Here is a 17,752-nt window from a genome sequence, read left to right as displayed (position 1 = left end):
CATTTGTTTTGATTCTCACTATCACTCTTTTTTATCCTTGGAGTAAAGAGTTAAATCTCATTATCACTCTCTTGGGAAAGACATTTTTATTTTGATTTCTTACCATCATTCTGTTTGCAAGTGAAAATGAGAAAATAAAAATAAAAATAGCAATTCCATTATTCGGTCTTGTTTTGGCCAAAGTGGAACTAATGAGAAAAAAATAAAAATATAATTTAAATTGCTGGCTATGGAGAATCGAGTAGAAAAGTAAAGAATCGAGTGGAGATCCTAAGAAGAAAGTAAATGGAAAAACTATCCCCAATAAAGCGCTATATTTTTCCCACTAATATCGAGATTGCAAAGATTATATATGTGTTCTAAAACTGCTCCTTTAATGACGTTGCACAAAGATACAAAGGTTGATGATGAAGTTTTGCGACATTCTGTTAATCCTTTGGCATGTAAATCATTTGATGAAGATTATTCTGATTTTTCAATTGATTCTCGTAATTTAAGACTCAGTCTCGCAAGTGATTGATTTCAACCATTTGCAAATGGAAAGACATCATATAGCATTTGACCTGTGATCCTCATTCCTTATAATGTTCCTCCGATAATTTGTATGAAATCTTCTAATTTTATAATATCCATGTGAATTTCAAGTTCAGAGAGTCCATGCGATACAATTTATGTTTATTTACAACCGTTAATTGATGAATTAAATGATTTATAGAATACTGGCGTAGAAACTTATGACGTCTCACATTCTCAAAACTTTAGATTGCGTGCTAGTTTATTATGGAAAACTAATGACTTTCTTGCTTATGCAAACTTGTTTGGATGAAGTACAGAGGGAAAATTAACATGCCCATCTTGTAATAAGAACATTTGCTCAATTAAATTGAAAAATGGTAAGAAAGAGTGTTACATGTGTCATCGACGATTTCTCCCACCCAATTATAAATTTTGTTGACAAAAGGAATTGTTCGATGGCACTATCGAATCGAGAAGTGTGCCTCAATTATTATCAGGACATGAGATTCTTAGACATGTACACAATTTGAAAGGTAGAGTTCTCACTCGAGATCCCACTAAAAGGGAAAAGGTGAATCATCAAAGTCGGGGTGACAATTGGAATAAGATAAGTATTTCTTTGAATTACTTATTGGAAAGATTTATTGTTGATACATAATTTAGGCGTGATGTATATTAAAAAAATATTTGTGATAGTGTTCTTGGAACCATCATGGATCTAAAAGGAATGACCAAAAATAATTTAAAAGCACATCAAGAATTGGAGTTCATGAATATACGTCATAATTTACATGCAGTTGATGTGAGCAGTGTTCTTCAATATCCATCCGGTCCTTATACATTGCCTCTAGAAAAAAAATGAAGTTGTGTCAATTTTTAAAAGACTTAAAAATGCCAGAAGAGTTTTTCTCGAACATTAGGATGTAAAATGTCAAAGATTTAAAGATTTCAGGATTAAAAAGTCATGCTTTCCATATTTTACTAAAGTATCTTTTATCTCTTGTGACACATGGTTTACTTGAAGATGAGGTATATCATATATGAAACTCTTATGGGCCATTAAAAGTTCTTTCCTTAGTGCACATGTAATCCCAACCACCGAGTTTACTTTCCATATTTCCATCCATTGAGAAATTATCATCAAGAAAACATACATTTACGAATCAGATGATCGAGAACTGGGCTACAAACATTAGGAAGCGATCCCACACAATATGCATCAACTTTTATTTGGTGTAAAGTAAATGAATATAAATTCAACACTAGAAGACATGACCGTGGATTAAAGACTCAGAATAGTGGGATACTCGTGATTAGTTGTCATGGCACGGAAACACGAAATTATTATGGTGTGCTTACAAATATAATTGAAATGCAATACCTTAAAGGTAAACGAATTGTGGTATTTAAATGCATTTGGTATGATGTACATTTCAGAGCTACGATATTTCAAATTGATAAAGACATAATTATTAGCATAAATCGTAAACAAAAGTGTTAATATCAAAATGAGCCGTTTATATTGGCAACCCAAGCAAAACAAGTATTTTATGGCAAAGACATTGGTAATAAACATGCCCAATGGTAAGAGTCGGCTTAAGAGACCAACAAGTCACAGGTTTGATTCTATTTGGAAGTGTTTTGAGTTTAAGTGGGGGGCCATGTCTGTGGGGTGTCATGCTAGTTCTCCTTTAATTTAAAAAAACGATTGTGATATTGTAACAAAGACAAATCATAAATAGCCAAATGTATGATATTACTATTGTTCAGTATTTTATAAATGTTAATGTTTAAATATTTTTTTATTATTGTTTTCTTTTGGGAATAAATGTCACTTCCGAAGAACTTTCAGCCATAATTTTTCATTCACAACTCAATTTCCTTAAGAAGAAAAAAAATACAAGTGACTCTTCATCACAAACTCAAATGGAGGATCTGCCTGAGGATTACCTGTCTACACCCGAGGATGTACAAAATCCTACCGAGCCATCACCATCCACTAATGAAGACACAAATATGGAGACTTCCAGCTCCTAGAGAAGGCAAGGAAGCAACAAGAAATTCGAATTGGCCAAATTGACGGCTAATGGAGAAAATATGCGGGTCACATTCGACTCAATTGAAAGGAAGCTGTGCTACAAGAATAGGGGTTTATGGAGTCGACATTTGGGGGCCACTGTTCGAGAGAATAATATTATCCCCCGTTGCATAATCTATTAGCTCCACCTCACACCCACCACCTTAGATCATCTATGGAAGTCCATAATCGTAAGTTAATCATTTTAAATATACATTTCCATTTGAAATTAATCATTTGTTTCTTATAAATCATTTATATTTCAAGATAAAATTTGATTTAGAGGATATTGAGAGTTATCGAGACGACACTTTGAACTATATGAAGACAAGGTGGGAGGATTGGAGGTATGGAAAATAAATGCCAACAAGATAAGGCCCCACGAGGGAAATGTGGACGCAATCAGGGCGAATAGGCTAAATGAAATGACCTAACAAGATTGGAAGTGACTGCTTGAGAACCATTATTTTACCGATAAATTTCAGGTTTCTTCTTTTAAATGTGTAATTAATATAAAAATTTTAATATAACATTATATTGATAGCACAAACGAAGCGCTACCAGCATAGTAAACAGAAAAAATTAATATATGTATATCATTCTGGTAGCAAAGCATTCACACAGCTGTAGTGATAAATTGTAAGACTTATTTGTTAACTTTGTTTTCAAATAAATTAAAAATTGAACTTTCAATCTTAGGAAGTGCAAGAAGGTGCCGCTTCAAGTTATAAAGATTTCTTTTTGGCGACTAGGACCAAAAAGGATAAATCTGTTAATCAGGACGTACTGGAGAAAGTGGTAAATATAAAATATATTTACTTTATGTTTTATCTATTATTGACATTAAAATATTTTGTTATAGAATGAGCTGAGACATATGCGAGCTGAATGTCCCAACATTTCTAATGTGGATTTGGTTGAATGAGTTTTTGGCCCTCAAGACAAGGGGATTTTTTTTGGGATGGGATAAGTTTTAGCTTCCCAAGTTCAAGGGTTAATGTAATTGAAAAAATAACTTCGTCGGGATAATTTGACAATGCAATGAAGGCTCGATGATTTGGAAGATATGATGAGTGATCAACAAAGGACGTTAGAAGACAGGATAAGGAAAGAACGAGCAAATATGGAAGACGGGATGAGGGAGGAGAGGGCTGAGATGATGTGGATTATATCATAGTTTATGTGTGGCGGTTCATCAATTAATCCTACAGTGTTTGCACAACTTACTAATGTCGGTCAATCATCGGGCAAGGTTCATCCACAATAATTCCACCCGTGCAACCCCAACAACAACAACAAGACGACAATGATTCTGGGGAAGAAGACACAAATTAAATAAGGTAATTATGATTATCATTTTGTGTTTGTTTAAGAACATTTGTTATGTATAATTAGAATTCAAATTTTGGTGTAGTACTGAACAATTATTGTTATAAAATTTTTAATATGGTTTAATTTTGGTTCAATTTCAGATTTTGTTTTGGTTTATAATTTAATTATATTTCTATTTTAGGGTTTGTAATTTAATTAAAAAAAATATTTTTTAATTATATTGCCTATACAGATTGGTTAAAGTCCAATCGGTGTTTCTCGATATTCCCTGTACCAATTGATTAAAGTCTAATTGGTGTTTCTCGGTGTTCCCTATACCGAATTGTTATTAACCAATTGGTGTCTCTCTATACCGATTGGTTATTAACCAATCGGTGTTCCTCGAATTCACATTACCAAGAGAATTTTTAGCGATCGGTGACGATCGTATTAAATCCAATCGGTATTTTCCTATACCGATTGGAAATCAAGGTATTACCGAGCGATTTTTCGCTCGGTATTGATGCTTTTTTTACTTAGTGTTTAATATGTTTTTAGGCGCCAGTACATTCCATTCATATAAATGATGGATGATTAAAACCCGCACACTATTCGATCGAAAAGACGACCACGACGGTGAACAACAGAACTCAAATTCGATTCGAGTTTGTTCGATGTAGGTCCCTACGAACAGTCATATCTCACGGTTTTGTCGATTCAGTTCAGAATCCCGGAGACAAACGAAAAATAATTTTGAACTTGGATTATTAGTACTCTCTCAAAATCAATACCAATCAAGATTTTTTATAAATAATTTAATTTTATTTAAATAACCTCAAATCCTAATAGAAGAGCCCTAAGAATATGTTGAATCCAGATGTCACAATACTGTTTTTTAAATAGTAAAAACTCATTTAGCTATTTTGTTTGGTTCTGGAGCTGGAGTTAAATTTAGGTGATTTTAATATAATTTTACAATATAGTTATTGAGGGGTTGATTTAGATGAAATAAAGTTATGAGATATATTTTAAATATATAAATATTAATAAATTTAATAATATTTATTCGTTCAACCGCAACTTTACAGCTAAATGCGTTTTAAAATTGGGCATAATTTTGAGTCTTCTTACTTACCCAACTTTCTTTTTCCTAACCCACTCAAATAGTCACACATTATGTCTCTATACATGCATGTTTTCAAATGTTTTGGTAGAAGAGATAACAAAAATCTATCAAAAATCAGGTATCCGACTAAGTCATTAACTTTTTTAATAGATCTTTAATTTTCCAAACTAACTAATAATTTTTTTTTAAAAAATTTTAAGAAATTTGTACAACCCTAACCGTGATGATGACCCCACTTTAACTTAGATTTTAATTTTTATGACCCACCGAAGTCATGACTCCAAATTCCATTGTGAAAATCAAAACTAAGTCTTTGAGAGATTTTTTCAATACACTTATTAAAAGAAAATCATCTTTCACACTTAAAATATAAATTTTTGACAATTAAAATGTTTACTCTATATTAGTAATTTGAAAGAAATTAAACAATATAATAATATTGGTTGATCAACAAATGTAATGAATTTATTAAAAATAAATATGTAAAAAAGAGTAATTTGATTAAAGAATGTGTTATTAAATTAAGAACAACTATCTTCTCTTCTAGTCTGTCGGCAATAAGAGGTGGATACTAACCTAAGTTCCTGAGTTTGAGCCTGCCAGACGACAAAATTCTGCGCCTGGTTAAGTGTATTTGCGGGTTACATACTTAATTCGTTATCCCATTTTTTTTTAAATTAAGAACAACTTCTTTACCTAAGAATTAAATTGAAAAGAATTATCATTATTTAGATACAACAAACATCCAAAATCAATGTCACATGTACCTGTAAATCAACTATTTTATCGAATAGAACCTAGAACCTCCTTGTAGATTAGTAAGTCGGGGAAAAGGGAAGTGGTTACAAAATAATATCCACCACGTTTCTTGATCGACAAAGTTTCAAACTTGTTTTGAGAATTAAAAGTACAACCACAAAGAGATGGTAGGAAGGAGATAGTCAATAGACAAACCATTCAAACAACTCAAATGCATTATTTTAATTGAACACTTCCCTTCAAAACTTTCAACAACTTATTTACAATGTGATTCAAACACCACTTATATGGATATTTTGTTGCCCATGAAATGACTAATTATATAGGTTTAATCCATTTTTATTCACCACGATGAGATGAAGATCTCCAAATTAATCCTTTTAAAGTTCTTCGAGAATACCAATTACAAATCTTCGTTTAAACTTCTTCGAGAACATCAATTACAAATCTTTTTGTTAGTAACATGCACCAAAAGTATATATAGTAGTTTTTGAAAGTAAAATATGTTCATAAAGAAATCAAATGATTCTGTTATTTTAAAAAAGGAAATATGATAATAACATATATAATTAAAACAATATATATTGATGAACATTATACTTCATATTATCTTTCATGAAGCCTCCAACATTAATTTAATATTTGCACTTTTGTTAAAATTTTAATAAATATAAATCAATTAACCATTCCAATACAAATATATTATCAATATTCATTTGATATAAACTAGCTATCATATTGACTATCATCTTACAAAATTATTAATCATCCAAGATAGACTAAATTTAAGACTTACCATATGTGACATCATTGTTGATGGCTGGTGGTAGAAACTATAAAATATGGTAAAGTCATAAGGTGTAGTAGTTGAAGAAGAAGTCCATTCTAGAACATTAATTTAACCAAGAAAAATCAATAGATACTTAACCAGGTCATGAATTAGAAATCACAAGGCCTCCCAATGGCTATAAATAGTTGCTTCTTTCATTCTTAATTGATCATCATCCATACTAAGCTATAAGCTCAAAGAGATATGGGTAAACAATTCTTAGTAATTGTAGCCATCTTGGCATTGGCTTCTTCACTTGTCATTGCTTCGGATCCAGATCCTCTTCAAGACTTTTGTGTTGCCATCGATGATCCAAAAGATGCTCGTATGTTTCTACGAACAAACTTATTGTTTTTTTTTTGTATACGTTTTCTTTCACATATAAGTGATGCTTATATGTTTCATGTGTAGTGTTTGTGAATGGCAAGTTTTGCAAGGATCCTAAACTCGTTAATGCTGACGATTTCTTTTATGATGGACTTGACAAACCTGGAAACACGTCAAATCCTCTTGGATCAGTTGTTACTCCGGTGAATGTGATGCAACTTAAAGGTATATATTTTTAACTTAATATTTTTCTCTGTGGTTGTTCTTTTAGTCATATGTGTATTTTCAACTATGTTATTTTCTTTATTCATTATAACTAGGTCTCAATACTCTTGGAATCTCTTTGGTTCGTATTGACTATGCACCTTATGGATTGAACCCACCACATACACATCCTCGCGCGACTGAGGTCCTCTTTGTCTTAGAGGGTGCCCTCTTGGTTGGCTTCGTGACATCTAACATACCGAACCAAAAGAATCGTCTATTCACAAAAACTTTATATCCCGGAGATGTTTTTGTATTCCCAGAAGGCTTAATTCACTTTCAACAGAATATTGCTAAAACAAATACAATTGCTTTTGCTGGCTTAAGTAGTCAAAATCCAGGAGTTATTACTATTGCAAATGCCGTGTTTGGATCAGATCCCAAAATATCCGTTGATGTGCTCACCAAGGCCTTTCAAGTGGACAAAAATGTGATCGACTATCTTCAATCTCAATTCTGGTGGGACAATAACTAAATCGTATTATCTAAGAGAGTTTGAACTTATGAATAATATATTGTATCATGGCTAAATAAGACTTTGTAAGAATTATAATGTTTTTGTGTTTGTGTTTGTATACTATATTAAATATATCGAGTTTTCTATACAAATAAAGTTCTGTTTGTTTGCATAAATATATTTTTGTGGTCTATCTATATCTTTTGGTAGTTGTAAAATATAATAGAAAATGCAAACACAAATTCAAAGAAAACTACATTTCAAACTTCAATTATTTTATATTTTCTTTTGAAGAAAAACTAAGACTCCTAATAGTGGAACGCTTGAGAAGAACACCTCTTAACGACAAAGATGTACGCCCAACATAGTCTCGACTTGACATTTCCACCTTAAAAATATTTTTTTTAACAAGATGAATTGTTTGGAGTAACTTAATGCATTTGGATTAATTGATTGAGGAGGTCACACAACATTTTATTGTGCAAGACCTATCATGCACTTCATCTTTGCATTTTCAATAAAACTGAACATAAGATTTGAGGGTACTAAGTATTTTTTATTCCAACATCTTGTTATAATAACATGCATGACAAGTAATAACACTATAAATAATTACAATTGGAAGACTTTTTCAAATATTCACATAATCCTTGACTTTTTCAAATAATATTTTGGTAGAATATGAAAAAGAAGAGAATATTTGTGTGACTTAGTCTTTAACTTCTCAATGGATCTTTAATTTTGCTATAAAGTTTGTAAAAATAATTTTAGACGTTCAATTTCAGTTAAAAAACGTGTTAAATAAACTGAGTGGTCATATATGTGGAAGTTGTACTAATTTTAAAATTCGAAAAAATATTAACGTACAAAAAAAAATATTTGATTCTCAATGACTATTTAAGAAAATATAATATTTTATCACAATTTCGGTCACACTTATTTTAAAATGGAAAATCTATCAAATTAATTCAATTTTTTTTTTTTTGCAAAGATTGCAACTATGAAAAGTTATCAAAACTATTTCAATAGAAATTATATAATTATAGAAAACACAACTCAATAAAGATAAAAGAATATCATCTTATTTGCATAACCCCTGTAAATACTCACTTTTAATAACACACTTTTATTGACCGTCCTAAAAACATTGTATGTTCTTTGTAAGGCCGTCTTTGTTGTCCTTTTTTGATGTAGTTAGCATTGTTCCGAATTTTATAGGCTTTTATTTATGCACATGCACACTACTCCCTGATTTAAGTCGAGACCAATGTTTCAATATTGTAAGTTTTCCAATTTCAGTTATTTGTGTCTCTTCTGCTTTGCTCACATTATTTTTCAATCTTTGCTCCAATGTTAATGAATTTAAAACGTTTTGTCGCTACACCTTACCTGATCACCAATGAGTCACTTCCTTCTTGGCCATAATGAGCTTCTCGACCACGATGAGCCTTGACGTTATAAAGCAATTCAGAATGATGGCCTAGTTCCGGAAATCAAAGAAGAAACTAACTAAGAAGATAAGGCAATTATTCATGAAGCCGACGCTGAAGATGATTAGGTACATGGTCTGATCCGGTTGAAATAAAGTTAGGGATTCTTGTCCCAAAATCTTATAATAAAATATAATTAGAGAAGTAGGAATGAATTTCGGTAAAAAAAAAAAAGAAGCCAAAACTCAATTAAGGTACAAGGACGTGGTCATCAGGATTCTATACTGTGCGAGAATTTTAGTCATATCAAAAGAGTTTTGGTTTAAATGGATTCAATATTCCGTTTAAACATGTATTTAAAATAATATTTACTTTAAAAAAGATGATACCATTTGACTAATACATGTCTTAAAATGGTAATTCTTAAAAATAAATTTAAGGAAAAGACCTTTTACATACCGTGGATTAGAAATAACAAAATCACAAAAAAAGATCGTTGTATTTTGTCAATATTATTCTAATGCTGAATCACTACTAGATTCGTTGTACCCTGGGAGACAGTCATATGCAATAAGCTCCTGCATAAGGGGAGACGGTGAAACTGTTTTAAGGGAAATGTGATAAACACATGTCTCGAATCAACATTGTATTCTGATAATTTCGTTCTTTGTAACATTGTATTTAATTAATTTATTTGTAGCATCATTTATATATATTTGTGTTATTTCAAGACAATATATCTAACAGATCACTCATGGAATCACCCATGGAAGACATTCTCAATTTGGTATTTTACCATCTATTTTGTCTTGGGCAAAGTGGGAACCTAGGAGGCATTTTATATCTTTTATTTTTTCATTTTTTAATTAGAAAAATATTAACATTTCATAACTCTATAGATTGTTTTAAATCGTGTTTAATCCTTACCTCAATAGAAGAATTATATTGAGATAAGAATGAAGAATTGATAAGGGAGATAGAATCATAATTGATAAGAAGAATACAATAAAAAAGAGAGAAATTCTAACAAGAGAATTCATCTAAATCATTCATAACTATTTTTAACAACCAATATTTTATTTATATTACTCTATCAAATATCAATAACTGTCACTTTCACAATAGTGTAATAAACCTAATATTATTTTCCCTTCTATCATATTAGAGAAATCATACATCAAAATTAAGAGTGATATTGAACGGTAAACCAATTTGTTGAATCAAATGAATAGGTCTACATTAAGCTTTACCATTTAAAATCTTGCAATGTATTTAAAAAAACAAACTAAAGTTTATACTGATCGTAATAAGATTACTGCTACTTATGTGAACTACTAACTGTGGGTTATAACTCATGCATGAGAAAAATAGCATTCACTCTGAGTGGCAGTGGTGAGTTGTCGTGATAATTCTTAGGAAACATTGACTAGTTCTATATTGAGCTTTATCATTTGAGATCTTGCACTATATTTTGTTATTGATTGGAGAAAAAAAATAATTAATTAATTTGCTGGCTATGGGCTCAAACCCATGCACACATTAAGTGCTTAAGTCTTCCCCTTAACTTTTCCGACAAACCAGACACTTATTATAAAAACAGAAGGTTTAAAGTCACTATAATAAGGATATTTTAGTGAAATCAAACCTAAACTTTAAAAATTATCACGTGTCTTATGAAAACTGATAACTATTGGTTTCTAATAAATGAGAAAAACATCATTTGAGTGGAGTGGAAGTTAAATTTTGTTCATCACTCTTAGTAGATATTTTCTTTCTTTTTCCTTTTGGAAACATAACAACATTTATATATATAATAACGTTTAATTGTGACTTTCCGAGTTGAGCGCTCTAATCAATTTTGTTATATATCTAAGAGTAAATATAGAAAGACTTACAACAGAGATGAACCTTCGTGGACTGGACGTGTTGCAGGCCTTAATATCTCAAGTGAAGGTCATTCGTGGCAGTATATATTTGTGACGATCTTATATGTATTATTGACGATCTTGTATGTATTATTAACAGTTAGAGAATATAGAATAAATGATAAGTAGAGATAGGTGAATGAGAGAGTAAGATAGAAGGAAATTATATTTTCTATATATTTCTTTGACATTACATCAACACTATTTATATACAAGATTCAACGTATTGGGAAACAACATCATTTATTAATTGGCAGACCCTTGGTATGTGTTGACGTTTCCTTGGGAATGAATGAGACTTTATGTTTTCTAGTCTCATTGGAATGTAAAAGGGCATCCTTATCTTTAACAGCCTCCATATCTTTAATACCTCCCGCAAGCGAAACAGGGAGGCACACACCGTGAGCTTGTCACGGAGAAAAATGAACCGAGGTGATGACAATCCTTTTGTAAATATGTCAGCAATTTGATCATAAGTCGGGACATACTGAATAAGTAAAGATTTTTGAGCCACTTTCTCCCTAACAAAGTGGAAATCAATCTCAATATGTTTTGTACGAGCGTGAAACACTGGATTTGCAGAGAGAAATGTTGCGCCGATATTATCACACCACAAAGTCGGTGGATGGATTGATGAAATTCGTAATTCACTCAAAAAAGATTGAAGCCAACAAAGTTCGGTAGTGGCATGAGCTAAGGCTCAAAATTCAGATTCAGTACTTGATCGAGCAACAACATGCTGCTTTTTGGAGCTCCACGAGATGAGGTTATTACCAAGAAAGATACAATAACCTGTAGTGGATCGACGATCATCAGGACAACCTGCCCAATCAGCATCAGAATAGGCCTCAAGGGAGAGGGATGCCGATGGACGAAAGACAAGCCCATGGTGTGGAGTATGACGAAGATATCGTAATATACGTTTGACCGCAATCCAATGGGTGGATGTTGGAGCGTGCATGAATTTACAAGCACGATTGACCGCAAATGCTAATTCAGGACGAGTGAAAGTTAAATATTGTAGAGCTCCCACAATACTTCTATATAAGAAGAGATCAGAAAGGGGATCACCATCATATTTAGAAAGTGAAGAACTAGTAGAGATGGGAGAATTAAGTGGTTTGGAGTATTGCATGTCAGCCTTAATAAGAAGGTCCTGAATATATTGTGACTGACTCAGAAAGAGCCCATCAGATGAGTGAGAAGCTTCAACACCGAGAAAATAATGGAGTTGTCCAAGGTCTTTAAGTGGGAAGCTGTCTTGTAGGCGAGAAATGATTGTAGACAGATGTGAGGCTGAGTTTCCCGTAAAGATAATGTCATCTACGTACACAAGGATATATGCAGTGATTGTAGATGTATGATAGAGGAATAAGGAGGAGTCAGACTTAGCTTCAAAGAATCCAAGCGACAAGAGTGAGGATCGTAGTGTAGAGTACCATTCACGAGGTGCTTGTTTTAGACCATATAGGGCTTTATGGAGCTGACACACATGATTAGGGAATTCAGGATGAACAAAACCAGGAGATTGAGTCATATATACCTCGTTGTGTAATTTTCCATGAAGAAAGGCGTTGCTAACATCAAGTTGGTGAATAGGCCAATTTCGGGACACAGCAAGTGCAAGAATGGTCCTTATTGTTGTTGGCTTAATAACTGGACTAAAAGTCTCAACATAGTCAACACCAAGTTGTTGATGAAAGTCTTTCGCCACAAGACGAGCTTTATGACGCTCAATTGAGCCATCCGCTTTTCGTTTGAGTTTGTAAACCCATTTGCAACCCATAATATTTTGTCCAGATTTAGGAGGAACTAGAGACCATGTCTGATTCTGAATAAGAGCATTATATTCAGAGGCCATGGCTGAACGCCAAGAGGGATCTTTATTGGCAGAGGAGAAGCATGTCGGCTCAAGGGTGATGGTTGTGAAAAGGGCGGAAGAAAAAGGGAGGCGGGACTTGGCACGAGTGCGCATAGGATGATTGGAGCAAGTAGGGGCTTTGAGGATTGGAGTATGACGTTGATTGATGATGGGTGAGGGGGTAGTAGGTGGTGAAGAATATGAAGTGGGCGATGAAACATTTGAAGTAGAGGGTGAATTGCTTGGGTTAGGTGAAGGTGGAGGTGATGAAAAGGGTGAACCTCTTGGGTTAGGTGAAGATGGAGGTGATGAAGAGGGTGAACCGCTTGGGTTAGGTGAAGGTAGAGGTGATGAAGAGGGTGATGTGGTTTCAGGTGGACTAGTGTGTTCAGGTGGACTAGAGAAAGTAGATGTGATAGGTAATAAAGAATGAGGATTTGTTGTTGGGGGTGTATATATAGGTTGTGGGTTTTGTGGGGGAGAGGATGAGTTGTAGGGAAATGTGGTTTCATCAAAAATGACATGGCGTGAAATAAATATGCGTCCCGTGGGGATGTGAAAACATCGATAGCCTTTATGTGAGGGACTATAACCAAAAAATAAGCACTTTTGGGATCGAAAGTCAAGTTTTTGTTTGTTGTAAGCTCGAATAAGAGGATAACAATGGCATCCAAAAGTGCGCAAAAAGTTGTAATTGGGAGTTTGATTGAACAATACTTCATAGGGAGATCGATTACCCAAGACAAGAGTAGGTAATCGATTAATAAGATAGGTACCTGTGGAGAAGGCTTCATCCCAAAAATACAGGGGCATAGATGCATGAGCAAGTAGAGTAAGAAATGTTTCAATAAGATGACGAATTTTCCGCTCGGCTACCCCATTTTGCTCGCTTGTATGAGGGCATGTGAGTCTATGATGTATGCCATTAAGAGAGGTAATATGTTCAAAGGTACGATATTCGCCTCCCCCATCAGTTTGTAGAGTTTTTATCTTTTTACTAAATTGGTTTTCAACTAATGCTTTAAATTGAATAAATACTGTCAACACATCAGATTTGCGTTTGAGCGGATATAGCCAAGTAAATCGACTATAATCATAAATAAAAATAATAAAGTACCGAAAACCATTAGAGGAAAAAATTGGAGCAAGTCCCCAAACATCTGAGTGAATAAGCTCTAAAGGTGCAGAAGAGCACGTTTCGGATGATACAAAAGGAAGTTTATGAGCTTTCCCAAATTGACAAGCATCACAAAATTCAGTATGCATATTACCCAACAAAGGTAACTTAAAATGAGACATAACATAAGTAGAAGTTGCAGGAGACGGGTGACCCAATCGAGAGTGCCAAACTGATGTAGTTGATCGGGAACTAATAAATGCTTGTTTGGGTGCACTATTTGGACTAAGTAGTCGATATAATCCATTATGCAAGGTTCCTCGAAGAATTTCCTTCTTCGTGACCTGATCCTTCACAACACAAAAGGTTGGATAAAATTCAAAGAATACATTATTGTCGGCGGTAAATCGAGCCACACTAAGCAAGTTCTTCGTAATCATGGGAACATGCAAAATATTTTTAAGATGCATAGATCTGTGCGTACCAGTAAATGAAGAATGTCCAATATTAGAAATATTTAGCCCATTTCCATTCCCAACTAGAATTTGTTGCTCACCATTGTAAGGAGAATGAATAGAGAGATTGTCCAAGTTAGCAGTCAAATGATCAGTTGCTCCAGAATCAGGGTACCAAGCTGAGTCAGATACAATAGATGGAGTTGCCATCATAACTGCCGATGAGGAAGATGAACAAAAGTTCTGGTCGAATCTGCGTCGACAAGTTCCTACAGAGTGTCCTGGAATATTACAAAATTGACAAATTAAACAAGAACGACACATATTAGAGAGATGTCCAAAACGACCACATGTTTGACATTTAGGCCGATTTTGATTTTGAGAACCACGATAGGGACGATGAGGGCGAGATGAGCCAGTCCTTGAATTAAAGAAATTTGATGGCTGGCCTAAAATAGAAGATGTAGTAGAGGCACTCTGTTGTGAGTGAAAAGAGTCACATGGTGTCGATGGACGAGTAACAGATCCAAAAGAGGGAGAAAATACACCTTTATTAGTATGATTCGTAGTCGCTGAAGTTCCGCGACGGCTATATACAATATTAGCAGTTGACGAGTTGGCATAGAGAGACTCAAGTCTGATTTCATGTGTGAGAAGTAATCCATAAAGATCGTCGACATTAATAGAATCTGGACGTGTAGTAACTACGACTAGAAGGGATTCATACTCGGGTCCAAGGCCACCAAGAACGTAGAGAATAAGATCTTCGTCTGCAACTTTTTGCCCGGCAGCCGCAAGGTTATCATTTATGACCTTGATAGCTTGGAGATAAGACTCCATGGATGATTCTTCTTTTTTGATAGTTTGAAGTTGAAGGCGGAGCTGCATTAGTCTAGCTTTGGATTGAGTAGTGAAACGTCGTTCAAGTATTTCCCAGAGGTATTGAGATGAAATACAGTTTTCACTTGCGACCTGTGCAAACACTAATTCAGATAGTGTTTCGAGGAGCCAATTTAACAAACGTTGATCTTGTTGTTCCCAGGCCTGAAGCTCAGTGGAAGTTGATGCTTCTTCGGTTTTAATAGGAGCTGGGAGATCTCCATTGACAAATCCAAAGAATCCGTATCCTTTGAGAGCAGGTACAACTTGAGAACGCCATAGAACAAAGTTCTTTTTGTCGAGTTTGATAATAGATGTATGTTGAAGAGAGTAAGCATTATTTTGAGCCATTTGAGAAGGGGATCGATGTAAGAGGGGTTTCCCTGTTGATTACTCTGATACCAAGTTAGAGAATATAGAATAAATGATAAGTAGAGATAGGTGAATGAGAGAGTATGATAGAAGAAAATTATATTTTCTATATATTTCTTTGACATTACATCAACACTATTTATATACAAGATTCAATGTATTGGAAACAACATCATTTATTAATTGGCAGACCCTTGGTATGTGTTGACGTTTCCTTGGGAATGAATGAGACTTTATGTTTTCTAGTCTCCTTGGAATGTAAAAGGGCATCCTTATCTTTAACAGCCTCCATATCTTTAATATTAACGATCTAATATATATTCTTGACGATCTAGTATGTATTCGTAATGATTTTGTCAATCTGACATATATATTTAGTCTTCTATTGTTCATTAATTGTATTATTGACGATCTTGTATGTATTCGTGACGATCTTGTATAGTTATTGGGTTAAATTATTTTTGTGTATTAACCTGGGGATTTTAGCGAAGGAAGATGAAATGTCTTATTAACATGTAATTTTTTTTATAGTTTATTTAATTTCTCTCTTCATACACTTACACTTATTGAAAAATGCTTCATTTTCATTTTTTTTCTCTTAGTTGTTTGTGTGCTAATGCCTTCGATGATCTCTTCTTACTTCTTGTTTCTCACTCGATTACGATAAAACTATCAAATATGATAATTTTTTTCTTTTTCTTTAGGATTGTCTTCCAAATTTTGTTCCATATTTTGTTGATTTTGGTTTGTCTGCTCTAAGATATGTTGTTGCTTTATAGTTACTAATTATCTACTTCGATTTTTATATGTTCATTGGTCTCCCTCTCTTTCATTGGTCCTTATTTTCAAACAGGATATTATTACTCTTTATCTTAAGATATATATTTCTTTTTAGATTCTAAATATTGGTTTTGGTTTGTTAGAATAAATAAAATAGAGAAGGTAGAATTTGATAATAAGAGAGTTACAACTTTTAAGAGTTAAATTGATATTGATTGATGATTAATATTTTTATTTATTAGTATTTATAATAAATAAAATAGTAAACAAAATGTTACAAGGAAATAATATTTAATGGTGACTCTTTGATTTACGTGTAGTGAAACCAATATTTAATGGTGACCTAGTCTTAACTTCTCAAGTAATCTTCACTGAAAAAACGTCATAAATAAAGTGGGAGGTCATATATATATACATGGAGGGTAGTAGTAATTTGTTAAATTTAAAAAAAAAAAATTAATAAAGAATAAAAAAACAAATATTCCATACTTAATGACTATTTAAGAAAAATATGAAAATATATTATTTTATTGCAATTTTAGTCACAATTATTTTAAAATTGAAAAATCTAATCTCATTGATTCATTAATTTTGCAAACATTGCAACAATGAAAATGATCAAAACTACTTCAATACAAATTATATAATTATAGATACACAACACAATAAATGTAAAAAAATGTCACTTTATTTGTAGAACCTAGATAATACTCTCTTTTATTTACAAAATAATCAGAACACGTCGGGAGATTCTGCATTGACTTCATTGTAAGGCCACATTCCTTGTCCCATCCGAGTGTAGTTAACATTGTTCTAAATTTTATAGGCTTTTATTTCCTTGTCCTAGTGTAGCTTTGCTCACATTATTTTTCAAATCTTTGCTCCAATAAAAATAAATTGAAAACGTTTTGTTGCTACAACTTTACACGTCAATTAGTCACCTCCTTCTCGATCACGACGAGCCTTGACTTTATAAAGCAAGTATGAATGATGCCCTAGTTCCGGAAATCACAGAAGCAACTAAGGAAGATAAGACAATTCCTCTATCCCTTGATGTTGAAAATGATTAGGTACTTGGTTTGACAGGATTGCAATAAAATTATGGGTTCGTGTCCTTAAATCATTAAAGGATGCCATCCAGTTTTTTTTTTTTTTTTGCAATACTAACAAAATTAAGGTGTAGAACGTGGTCGGCAGGATTCGAACCTGCGCGGGCAAAGCCCACATGATTTCTAGTCATGCCCGATAACCACTCCGGCACGACCAC

General features: G+C 33.2%; 1 protein-coding gene and 1 non-coding gene across 2 annotated transcripts; one reads left to right on the top strand and one right to left on the bottom strand.

Moving 5' to 3' along the window:
* The first annotated feature begins 6,804 nt into the window (after positions 1–6,804).
* On the top strand, positions 6,805–7,842 carry LOC124941869 (germin-like protein subfamily 1 member 13). Its single transcript, XM_047482232.1, has 3 exons — positions 6,805–6,943; positions 7,030–7,170; positions 7,266–7,842. Exons 1-3 carry the CDS (start codon positions 6,823–6,825, stop codon positions 7,682–7,684), a joined length of 681 nt encoding a protein of 226 aa, XP_047338188.1. The 5' UTR covers positions 6,805–6,822; the 3' UTR covers positions 7,685–7,842.
* Positions 7,843–17,670: 9,828 nt separating this feature from the next.
* Positions 17,671–17,752, bottom strand: TRNAS-AGA. Its single transcript has one exon. It is a non-coding gene; the product is annotated as a tRNA-Ser (tRNA).

The sequence above is a fragment of the Impatiens glandulifera genome, chromosome 6 (assembly GCF_907164915.1).
Source record: "Impatiens glandulifera chromosome 6, dImpGla2.1, whole genome shotgun sequence".
NCBI lineage: Eukaryota > Viridiplantae > Streptophyta > Magnoliopsida > Ericales > Balsaminaceae > Impatiens > Impatiens glandulifera.
This window is presented reverse-complemented; position numbering and strand designations above follow the sequence as displayed.

Excerpts from the sequence above, each read along its gene's own strand:
- LOC124941869 (XM_047482232.1), top strand. The coding sequence starts at position 6,823 with ATGGGTAAACAATTCTTAGTAATTGTAGCCATCTTGGCATTGGCTTCT. Across the intron at positions 6,944-7,029 it reads CGATGATCCAAAAGATGCTC|TGTTTGTGAATGGCAAGTTT; the intron begins GTATGTTTCTAC and ends TTTCATGTGTAG. Across the intron at positions 7,171-7,265 it reads GAATGTGATGCAACTTAAAG|GTCTCAATACTCTTGGAATC; the intron begins GTATATATTTTT and ends CATTATAACTAG.